This window comes from Phyllobates terribilis, unplaced genomic scaffold, assembly GCF_046119375.1.
Source record: "Phyllobates terribilis strain yellow unplaced genomic scaffold, ASM4611937v1 Scaffold_12__6_contigs__length_324123572, whole genome shotgun sequence".
In the NCBI taxonomy this organism is placed as follows: domain Eukaryota; kingdom Metazoa; phylum Chordata; class Amphibia; order Anura; family Dendrobatidae; genus Phyllobates; species Phyllobates terribilis.
In genome coordinates, this window is record NW_027362772.1 from 10,996,178 (window position 1) to 11,008,720 (window position 12,543).

Consider the following 12,543-nt stretch of genomic DNA (forward strand, 5'->3'; position numbering starts at 1 on the left):
GTATAACCCTGAATGCTGAATTCTATTCGTTTGGAAGCAATCGTGTTTACTGTGCTAATGACAAATTGTACTAAGTCAGCTGAAAGTTTATTTACCACAGCCCCTGTGATACCAACTATGTAAATACATTAGCTCAAACAATGATAGGTGATCTCTGCACCTTTACCTCTTTTACCTGGCCTTTATGACCTCACACAGATGTAAATATAAACAGGGGTGTCAGTAGTGCTGTAGACAGAATGAAATTTGGGACAGAGAATCACGGAACATCAGAAGGACTTTGGAAGGAGAATGAGAGAGATCCTTCAGGAAAGTAGATGGATTGCATGGCATCTAAAGAGACACAGATTTGTATTCTACATGATTCTAGTCAAAGGGTATCAGCCCTCACTGGAAAGTTTCAGATCTGCTCCATTAACCATCAAAGAGACCATGGATACTTTAGGGAAGTCCAGGAGAGGACGAAAAAGTCACTTAGCCCCATGGATATGCTGTTTTGGTGTTGCTAGGAGGGACCCACTGGTCACCTAGAACCCATGGAGACAGTTGGAGTTGCCAGGAGGGACCCACCGGTCGTCTGGTCCCATGGAAACTCTCAGAGAGGCCAGGATGGGAACATCGGGTCTCCTGGTCTTGTACCTCGATGGACTGTTGACTTCCTAAGCTTGCCGCTACCATCTCTCTGTGGGGGCCCACCAGAAGCGGAGGGCTACTGGTTGAGGTAGTTGGCCCTGGAAGTCTCCAAAGTCGCAGCTGTTCTATCCCAGGCGGGCGGAGATGGAAGGATGAGACTGTGTAATGTACCATCTTGGGTATTTGCTGGACTGTTCTGTATGTTTAATGTCCGCTTTGTGGTTCAATAAAGTATTGCCACGCGGGTCTTCACAGTCCCTGACCAGGGCGGCTCCATGCTGTGTTCTTCAGACAAGGTGCATTAAATAAACAGTGAGCTGACCTCCCTCTCCATTTTCTCATTATATGCATGTTTTCCTTATAGTGACAAATATTTATTTTTGCTAAAACTGTGATATTTTCACTTTAAAAAAAATTTTAAACCTTTTTTATAAACTTTTTAAAATAACTCTCATTAGTGCGATCATACAACACAGAAGCCTTTGATTGCTCAGGTGATGGACTGTACTACTGTAGTGCCGTGTATTATCACTGCCTGTCAGTGTAATACTAACTGCCCCATACACATGAGATAAGTATTGGCTGAATGATCATTTGGCAGACGGCTATCTCTCCAGACTCCCCCATACACAAATATTCCAGCTTTCCTGTGGTTTGTATGACTGACTGCATCTGTAGGGAGGTCCCCAAATACATTATATAGTCAACCAAAATCAGTGCTTCCATGTAACTTTAGTCTAATGTTTATGGAGGCGTTAAAAAGTAAGTTATGGAACTCTGCCTCTGGCCCGGCCTAATAGACTTTTGTACATTACAGGCCCAGTACTTGGGGGAGGAGGGCATTCAGCCGAACTCTGTCACACCTTCTTAGATGCCATGTTTGCTTTTTGCAGGAGCAAGTGGTTAAACTGCCAGGGATTTTATTGCAGCCGCACCTGTGCCATCCCTGAGGTGTACATCTATGTTCTGGTGCCCAAAAGAGTTTATAACATGTTAAAAAATTACACAATGTGTCTTCTGCTTCTTGCATGTTTTTTCTTTTTACAAGAATTGTTGGTGCCAATTTTCTTTTGAAACCTTTTAATATCTGCTTTTTTTCTGGGTTTTTTCTTGTAATATAGGAAAGCCTAAGGCTAGAAATAAAACCCATAATACATTGTACATGTAGACTTTAGTATCAAATAATTTCTGTCCGCGGCATTTGTGCAAACAAAACAGCTTTTATAAAAGCCTCAAACTTCTGTGTGTGAATCAGACATGAGATCTAACTTGATAGAAGATTACAGTTCGGGGAAGACGGGAAACATTCATACAGACGGCCAGTGGTGATGTAGTCAGTGACGGACTGTCTCCAAATATGGTTTTAGATCCGTAGTAGAAGATGTTGCCTCATCATGAAGTAGTTATTTCTCATGTCACGTGAAATAAATATCTCCTGCATTATTGCTAATGCCAATTCCAGTGACAGAAAATGAGACGAGAATTAGCGTTATGGAAGGTGAGTCTATGAGAAACGTATTCAGCTGCAGACTTTGAGGAAGAAATTGCTTGTTGTCTGTGGCCTAATATATAAAGGTTTTATTACTAGATGTAAAGAAAAAACTAATTAAAAAATAATAAATCTCCTCATATGTTTCCCTTATTATCTCCAGTACTTGTATTATTACACAGGATTTTTATGATGTTACATCGGCTCATCTTCTTCTCGTTCAGGTGTCTACCTGATCCTCTCAGTGAAGATCGTCTATATAAGAAAATTTTCCTGATTTACCTTTCAAAGATGGATATGGACAGGGACAAGATGGTGGAGAGGATATTACACCTCACCCTAGAGATCCTCTTCCAGCTTACTGGAGAGGTGAGAGATTCTGATGACGTCACATTACATCATTCTTATCTATGGGAATAACAGATGGACAGAACTGGAGAGGTGAGGACTCTGGAAATGTCTGTAGTGAGATTTATTAATGTGTCTCTCCATAACCAGAGATTAATCACGGGGCCTCTACCTCACCCCCTGATACATGAGGACATCAATGACCAGATCCTAGAACTCGCCTACAAGATGATTGAGCTGCTGACTGGAGAGGTGACACTGCTGGGAATGCTGAGACATTATACAGTAATACTATGAAGGGATCGGGGGATGACGGTATCATTGCACGTGTCAGGTTCCTATAAGGTGTCAGGATGTCGCCATCTATTTCTCCATGGAGGAGTGGGAGTATTTAGAAGGACACAAAGATCTGTACAAGGACATCATGATGGAGGTTCCCCAGCCCCTCACATCACCAGGTAATAGACAGGACTAAATACACATGGCCTATAATTATCTGTATGTAAAGAATGAATTCAGTCCCTGTATGTGTTTCTTCCAGATCTATCCAGTAAGAGGACAACACCAGAGAGATGTCCCCGTCCTCTTCTTCCACAGGACTGTAAACAAGAAGATCCCAATGTTCCTCAGGATCATCAGGTAGATGGAGAGAAGGTGTCATGAGATTTCCCCTATTATGTGTAGACAGCTGTAAAAGTCATGTCTTCAGTCTTGTTTTATCCACCATTATTATGTTTTATACTTGTGTTATGAGAACGGTGGAGATGGCAGGATTAGAGCCGATCACACATGTGACTTCTCCATCTGTCTTTAACTTTTATAATATTTGTTTCAGGGTGAAGATCTGACTCCTATTAATACTACAGAGACATATGTGAGGGGTGATGAGCGGTGTAAGGAGGAGATTCCTACATATGACTACCCAGGTGAGTAGTAACCACTAAATGCAGAGAAGTCACAGATTCTTCTCAGTCACCGGCTGTGGCTGCTTTATCGGTGGTGTAGTCCGGCCGTATCACAATCATGTGATCACCATTTTCCCTCTAGACCACAACATTCTCCTCCTTCTGAAAATATTCAATTTACTTTGTGTAATTGTGAAAGCCCTTTTCTATAGAACTTACAACCTGGAGGATCTACCTACCCCCTGGGATTAGTAGACGCTGACCGTCACCTGCCCAAGTCTGTAAACTACAAAGCCAAATGACAGCGTACGTAGAATGTGCTGACAAGTGAGAAAATCACTTGAAGTAAAATTCTGATGGGCCTGTAAGAGAAAGCGGAGGGTAATGATGCTGTTGGCTTCCTGGATCCCTGATATCTTATTGGATGAATCTACCTTCTCTCCCTTCTGTGCTGCTGAATGTTCTCATATGGTCCCTACAAGACTAGGTCCAGTCTTTCTGGCCAAAGTTTGCTTTTTTGATCGATAACATTAAATGTGCAGTGATGGCCAAGTGTGAATTTCTGTACAATAACAACAGAGTTTCCCTTTATCCCGACTATTCAATTTCTTTTTAAACCAACTAACTTCAAACAGGATTTTGATAAACTACATAAAAAACAATACACCTGTGCCATGATATACAGTTAGGTCCATATATATTTGGACAGAGACAACATTTTTCTAATTTTGGTTCTAGACATTACCACAATGAATTTTAAACAAAACAATTCAGATGCAGTTGAAGTTCAGACTTTCAGCTTTCATTTGAGGGTATCCACATTAAAATTGGATGAAGGGTTTAGGAGTTTCAGCTTCTTAACATGTGCCACCCTGTTTTTAAAGGGACCAAAAGTAATTGGACAATTGACTCCAAGGCTATTTCATGTACAGGTGTTGGCAATCCCTTCGTTATGTCATTCTCAATTAAGCAGATAAAAGGCCTGGAGTTGATTTGAGGTGTGGTGCTTGCATTTGGAAGGTTTTGCTGTGAAGTAAACATGCGGTCAAAGGAGCTCTCCATGCTGGTGAAACAAGCCATCCTTAAGCTGCAAAAACAGAAAAAACCCATCCGAGAAATTGCTACAATATTAGGAGTGGCAAAATCTATAGTTTGGTACATCATGAGAAAGAAAGAAAGCACTTGTGAACTCATCAATGTAAAAAGACCTGGGCGCCCACGGAAGACAACAGTGGTGGATGATCGCAGAATAATCTCCATGGTGAAGAGAAACCCCTTCACAACAGCCAACCAAGTGAACAACACTCTCCAGGAGGTAGGCGTATCAATATTCAAATCTACCATAAAGAGAAAACTGCATGAAAGTAAATACAGAGGGTTCACTGCACGGTGAAAGCCACTCATAAGCATCAAGAATAAAAAGCCTAGACTGGACTTTGCTTAAAAACATCAAAAAAAGCCAGCACAGTTCTGGACGAACATTCTATGGACAGACGAAAGCAAGATCAACCTCTACCAGAATGATGGAAAGAGAAAAGTATGGCGAAGGCATGGTACAGCTCATGATCCAGAGCATACCACATCTTCTGTAAAACACGGCGGAGGCAGTGTGATGGCTTGTGCATGCATGGCTGCCAGTGGCACTGGGTCACTAGTGTTTATTGATGATCTGACACAGGACAGAAGCAGCCGAATGAATTCTGATGTATTCAGAGCCATACTGTGTGCTCAGATCCAGCCAAATGCAGCCAAACTGATTGGTCGTCGTTTTATACTACAGATGTACAATGACCCAAAACATAAAGCCAAAGCAACCCAGGAGTTTATTAAAGCAAAGAAGTGGAATATTCTTGAATGGCCAAGTCAGTCACCTGATCTCAACCCAATTGAGCATGCATTTCACTTGTTAAAGACTAAACTTCAGACAGAAAGGCCCACAAACAAACAGCAACTGAAAACCACCGCAGTGAAGACCTGGCAGAGCATCAAAAGGAGGAAACACAGTGTCTGGTGATGTCCATGAGTTCAAGACTTCAGGCAGTCGTTGCCAAAAAAGGGTTTTCAACCAAGTACTAGAAATGAACATTTTATTTACAATTATTTAATCTGTCCAATTACTTTTGGTCCCTTTTATAAACAGGGTGGCACATGTTAAGGAGCTGAAACTCCTAAACCCTTCATCCAATTTTAATGTGCATACCCTCAAATGAAAGCTGAAAGTCTGAACTTCAACTGCATCTGAATTGTTTTGTTTAAAATTCATTGTGGTAATGTCTAGAACCAAAATTAGAAAAATGTTGTCTCTGTCCAAATATATGGACCTAACTGTATCTCTAAGCTGTGCGTGGCTGATGACTGTAATATACATCTATTCACGCCTCCAGGAGATGTGGTGGCATGGCTCGAGCCCTGGTTTCATGGATTCACTCCACGTCATAAATTCCATTATCTTTTCAATCCTAAAGAATTCAGATTACTGCACAATCTCTCCTGAAATGGGGGCACTAATACTTTCTCTACTCTTCTGGTCAGGACTCATCATACCTCCAATGGTCCACCATAAATGAGTGCATCTCCGGTTTAGTGTTGGATTTCTCCCCTCATACATTGTTGTTGGGGATGTTACATGTTTATATATTCTTTCTTTTTTTTTCAATTTCATCCTGTATGATAGTCTGATTGTGGTGGGATCGGCCGGCCTCACTTATGTGAGTCTGTAACTCCCTGGTAGTCTTTGAATAAAGATCTCCATTGTCTCTTCCAAATGCCCGATATCTAAATTTAAGACCCCTCAGCTCTGCAGTATTGTAAAAAACTTCACTTTCAATGTCTAATATTTCTTCTTGACACTCATCTGACAGAAAATATTGTCCCTTACGATAGTTTAGATGATGAAGAGCCACCGAGCTCCAGACTCTAATTACCCCAGAGAGGTTTCACCACTAGTTACTCATTTTTCTCTGATGAAGACTGCTGAGTTTGATCATTTCAGTAGATGTGTTATTCTCTATAGTCACAGTTTTTGACTTCAGTAATCCTCTGATGTAACCCCTTCCCGCAGACAGTTTTTTGTTCCTAATCAGGCCCCATTTTTCATATTTGACGTGTGTCACTTTATGTGGTGATAATTCTGGAATTCTTCACAAAGGATAATAGGAAACAAATGGACCTTACAAATTATTTCCAACTTCTCTTGAATCTGACAATCCCCTATATACGGTTGTACACTACTGTCTGGGCACATGGCAGGGTAAGAAGGGAAGGAGCGCCATTTAGCTATTAGGAATGCAGATCTTGCTGGAATAGTTCGCAGACACAATGTATTGGGGGCGCTGTTCATGGTCACCTGGCAGCTCAAAAGATGGCCACCACAAACAGGCTTGTCACTATCTACTCCATTTACAGATTTCACAAATTACTTTGCTCATCACCCTTTAACCCCTCTACATGGATCTGGACTTACACAGAGACCCCTAGGCTTGGGCCACGGTGTTACCTGCTATTCTGTGGAGTGAGATGGGAAGGAGAATAGTCAGGTGGCCGGATCAGAACCAGGAGGGCAGAGAAAGTACAAGATCAGAAGACACAAGAGTAGTCAGTAAACGGGCCGAGGTCACAACAGGAACCAAATACACAAGCCGGGAGCTGAGCACAGAGGACTGAACCGGAGGAGAACAAGGCTGGATCTGGAAGCTTCCGGCAATATGCTTCCAGCTTTAGTAGGGTGCGGTGCTTTCCAAATGGCTGAAGCAGGGAGCAGATTACTCCAGCTGGACAGCACACACCCATACCGCCAGACTGGATGGTACTACTGGTCCCAGGCTACCTAATCTTAGTGGCTGGACAGAGCCTGCGCCTTTTACTCTATATTGGGGAGGCAGAATGAACAAACAGTTGAACACCACGCTCCACTGGTTCATCCTATGAGGTTTTCTATTAGATGGTCACTGTCCTGGTGAATAAGTGCATTTTTTTATATAACTTGCCTTTTTTTACAGACAGTTTAAGTAGAAATGTTCAAAAATATAAAATTCAAGGATTTTTTATTAAAAAATAATAATTGGTTTTATTCTTGGCAGATGACTGTACCCGGAGATCAGAGGGACAGCTGACATCTTCAGTTTTCAAATCAGATGATCTTGAGATCCCACAGGATACAATTGAAGTGAATGCCATTACTCCAGATATCCCATCATCCCTTCACAGCAAAGATCTGTCATCCGGTCCTATGAAACACGTCCTGTCTTCTGATTCATTACCGACTACTAAAGAAAATCAAACTCACAAAATAAGCATTAAAAAACAAACTGCTCCTAATGCAAAGAAGACATTTTCACGTTCAGAATATAGAAATAGTTTTCCTCTCAAAAAGTCTTTTCTTAAACATCAAAAAATTCACACAGCGAAGAATAGATTTTCTTGCTCCAAGTGTGGGAGATGTTTTAATCAGAAATCAAATCTTGTTAGGCATGAGATAACTCACACAGGAGAGAAGCCATTTTCCTGTTCAGAATGTGGGAAATGTTTTACAGAGAAATCAACTCTTATCACACATCAGAGAGCTCACACAGGGCAGAAGCCTTTTTCATGTTCAGATTGTGGGACATGTTTTAACCGGAAATCTAGTTTTCTTAAGCACCAGAGAACTCACACAGGGGAGAAGCCATTTTCATGTTCAGAATGTGGGAAATGTTTTACAGAGAAATCAAATCTTATCAAGCATCACAAAACTCACACAGGGGAGAAGCCATTTTCATGTTCAGATTGTGGGAAATGTTTTGTACAGAAATCACATCTTAATATACATCAGAGAACTCACACAGGGGAGAAGCCATTTTCATGTTCAGAATGTGGGAAGTGTTTTGCAAAGAAATCAAATCTTATCAAGCATCACAAAACTCACATAGGGGAGAAGCCATTTTCATGTTAAGAATGTGGGAAATGTTTTGCAGAGAAATCAACTCTTATCAAACATCAGAGAACTCACACAGGTGAGAGGCCTTTTTCTTGTTCAGAATGTGTGAAATATTTTACAGAGAAATCATCTCTTATCACACATCAGAGAACTCACACAGGGGAGAAGCCATTTTCTTATTCAGAATGTGAGAAATATTTTACAGAGAAGTCAGCTCTTATTGCACATCAGAGAACTCACACAGGGGACAAGCCATTTTCTTGTTCAGAATGTGGGAAATGTTTTGCAAAGAAATCAAAGCTTATCAAACATCAGAGAACTCACACAGGGGAGAAGCCTTTTTCATGTTCAGAATGTGGAAAATGTTTTGCAGAGAAATCAACTCTTACCAGCCATCAGAGAACTCACACAGGAGAGAAGCCATTTTCATGTTCAGAATGTGGGAAATGTTTTACAGCGCAGTCTACTCTTATAAAACATCACAAAACTCACACAGGGGAGGAGCCATTTTCATGTTCAGAATGTGGGAAATGTTTTGTAAAGAAATCAAAGCTTATCACACATCAGAGAACTCACACAGGGGAGAAGCCTTTTTCATGTTCAGAATGTGGAAAATGTTTTGCAGAGAAATCAACTCTTATCAACCATCAGAGAATTCACACAGGAGAGAAGCCATTTTCATGTTCAGAATGTGGGAAATGTTTTACAGCGCAGTCTACTCTTATAAAACATCACAAAACTCACACAGGGGAGAAGCCTTTTTCATGTTCAGATTGTGGGAAATGTTTTGTACAGAAATCAGATCTTAATAATCATCAGAGAATTCACACAGGGAAGAAGCCTTTTTCTTGCTCAAAATGTGGGAAATGTTTTAACCAGAAAGCGCATCTTGATAATGACTGGAGAACCCACACAGGGGAGAATGCCACAACTACACCCAACTAGTCTCTGTACAGACAAGAAAGGCCCTAGCTGCACAACTAAAAACACCACCACAGACCTAACTCCTTAATAAGCCGTTGAGGAGTTTCTCGTACCTCCTGAGGAACCAGAGGGGAGGCTGCAACACACTGTCAACAAGGAGAAAGAAAAGTATGAAGTAAAATACGAAAACCCTGAAAGAGAAACAAAAACACATTCATATAGGGCAAAGAAGGCAAGCTAAGGAGAGCAAAAAATAGAAGGAACAAGTATAATCTCTCAAAAACCTAACATTGTTAGAATGAAAAGGTACTGGGAGGGAAAGCAAACTGACCGGGAGGATAGTTTCACCTTTGTGGTGAAACTTACAAAATTCATCCTCACCAACTGTATGTGTAAAACCTGTCCATTTATAATGACCACGGACAAGATAAAGATCCCAACTCACATCAGGACCACAAGATCCCAGGTACTTTCAGCTTCATCACATCTAATGTACTTAATTATATGTACCAAATGTCCAACTGGGGGTCTGTATGTAGGGGAGACAAGGCAAAAACTTAGAACAAGGATGAATTCTCATCGCCACACAAAAAAAGACAAAAAGAATAGATCTACTTGTGGCCACTTATTTTTACGGCCACAACTGCTTCTCCCTTTCCAAAACTGATATTTCTGCTTCACATCACTTGTCTCATCTATTGCATTATTCCTGTGCCATGTTGTGTATAAATATGTGACTCTTCAGATTTTGTGTTATACTATGTCTGATGAAGAGACCTGAGTAGTCTCGAAAGCTTACTGACTAATGGCTAACTGAAAAGATGGTATCAAAAACTGAGGACTCTAAAACTGTAATATTTGTCTCCATACACCAATTGTAAGATCTCTCCACAGGTGTTCAATGGGATTTAGATCCAGACTCCTTGCTGGTCAGAACTCTCCAGCACTTTGTTTCCATCCATTTTCTGGGGGCTTCTTGAAGTATGTTTGGGGTCATTGTCATGCTGGAAGACCCATGACCTAGGACGCAAACCCAGCTGTCTGACACTAGGCACTACATTGTGACCCAAAATCCTTTGCTAATCTTCAGATTTCATGATGTCTTGCACACAGTCAGGGCACCTAGTGCCAGAAGCAGCGAACCAACCCCAAAACACCTTTGAACCTCCACCATATTTGACTGTATGGGTTGTAAATTTATTGATTATGCTGCGTACCTTGGACAAAGGAACATGCGGATCCCTAAAGATGGACTTATAACCTTGAAATTGTTGATATTTTCAACAATTTTGGTTCTCAAATCCTCAGACAGTTCTCTTCTCCTTTTTCTGTTTTCTCCATGCTTAGTGTGGCACACATATGCACACAATGCAAAGATTGAATCAACTTCTCCCTTTTTTATCTAGTTTTAGCTGTGATTTTCATATTGCCCACACCTGTTACTTGCCACAATTGCGTTTGAACGAGCTTCACATGCTTGAAACAAAGTTGTTTACCTACAATTTTGTCCGGCTTATTTTGTGTGAAATTATGTTCAATTTGCCTTTTTCTCTCTGTTTTCTTGTGTTGTTCCAATACACGCAAAGGAAATAAATGTGTATAATAAAACATGTAATTGCAATAATTTTCTAGGAGAATTACTTCATTTTCTGGAACAATTTCAAGGGATCCAACACTTTTCACCATGACTTGTTTTTGTTGCCTTTTTAATTTGTTGCAGCATTTCATCCTCTACGTGTTCAGCTATATTAGGAGGCTTGTAGCAAAGTCCAGTTAGCAGCTTTCCATTATTGCCATGTACATCAGGAATGTAAAACTCACAACATGAAAACTTTGACAAAGTCGTGGGCCAACCAGTATACAGTATAATGGGCCCCACATCCTCCTCCATACATAAGAAACAAGAGGAAAAAACTTCAAGTCAGAGTCCCATATAATAGTGAAAAAATTACAAAATGTTATTAATTATAATTTATACAGGAAAAAAATATGAATCGCAGAAACAGAGACAGTTAATAGTAAAACAATGGAGGAGCACTAATGAGGAGCATGAGACAAATTAACATGATTCTTTTCTGATGTAAATACATAATTGGGCTGCCAAAAAATAAGAATATATTGTTAAAATGCAGTGAAGCATTCAATAAAAGTGCAGGTGCTTATGAGGTAGGTCAGAAGTAGTTGCTATATGAGAGGTTAGTCATACCGCTGTCTATATATAGGTACTAATATAGATAGCTCATACCGGGGACAGCAGATCTTTGTAAGTGGTATCAGTGCCTTGACCTCTTAGGCTACAGGGTAAAAGTATATCCTAATACATATTAAAGCCTAGAAAACGCATCTAAGTAGGAAAAAAGATTAAAGAACGGCAGCAAAAAGAGTGTAGCATGAATCCTATAGAATACTTACAGCCACAGTGGATGTGAACACGCTCCTCAATTGCGCTCACCCTGATGCGCGTTTTGGCACGGCTGCCTTCATCAGGAGGTGGCGTCAATGAAGGTGGGTAGGGTTTAAAAAGGGCCCTTGAGCCAATAGAAAAGGGGGTGTGTAGTCTCTCCGCCAATGGGTGTGGGGATGGCGTGGCATGACACATGGCAATCACCGCTACACCGCCGCATCCATGGCAAACGCGTCATATGATCCATCACGCCGCAAGTACGTGGGGAACCACGTGATCACGCGTCATGGAGCATAGATTGATACGGCCAGCGAGGACACCACAGAGAACAGTGGAGCCATGCGTACCGCCCAGTCCACAGACATATAGTCAAATAGAACCGGAGAGAAAAAGAAACAAGCATAATGGGGTAAACTGTCAATAATAGCATAGCCCAAATGTATATATGTATCTAAGGGTTATAGGCGATAGCCAGTTCTATATAAGTCAGAGAAGTTAATTGGCCATGACAAAACAAAATATATATTTAAGAAAAGCATGAAGTATAACACGATTATATGAGATCATAGTATAAATGCATAATAAGATATAAGAAAATATCTCTCAAAATATCGATCTATAAATGCGAAATATATACAATAATAACTGGACAAAATGCCCACACAGGAAAAAAGTTACCGATCTTGAGAGACAATACAGAGCCAGCAATTATGTCCATGTTATCCAATAGCAGAATGGAAGTCCTCAACGTCATTGACAGATAGAAATTATTAACTACTACCCAACCATACTAGATAAAAAGGTAAGACAAATAAAATAGCTAAAACAATGTGGATATAGGTGATCAAAGTCCAAATCCATCTGCTCTCTTTCTGGGCTAATAGTTGGCTCACTCGACCTTCCCTAATATTAGTGGGGATCAGGT

At 40.7% G+C, this 12,543-nt stretch overlaps 2 protein-coding genes and 1 pseudogene across 2 annotated transcripts in view; 2 read left to right on the plus strand and 1 right to left on the minus strand.

The window, feature by feature from the left end:
- LOC141171898 (uncharacterized) overlaps nucleotides 1–12,543 on the minus strand; it is an 819,676-nt gene that overhangs the window by 651,404 nt on the left and 155,729 nt on the right. The window lies entirely within an intron of this gene.
- LOC141172903 (gastrula zinc finger protein XlCGF66.1-like) lies at nucleotides 2,495–3,133 on the plus strand. The gene is made up of 3 exons (XM_073657522.1): nucleotides 2,495–2,722; nucleotides 2,805–2,928; nucleotides 3,012–3,133. The coding sequence occupies exons 1-3, from the start codon at nucleotides 2,546–2,548 to the stop codon at nucleotides 3,131–3,133; spliced, it is 423 nt and encodes a 140-aa protein (XP_073513623.1). The 5' UTR covers nucleotides 2,495–2,545.
- On the plus strand, nucleotides 4,538–9,633 carry LOC141172904 (uncharacterized; annotated as a pseudogene).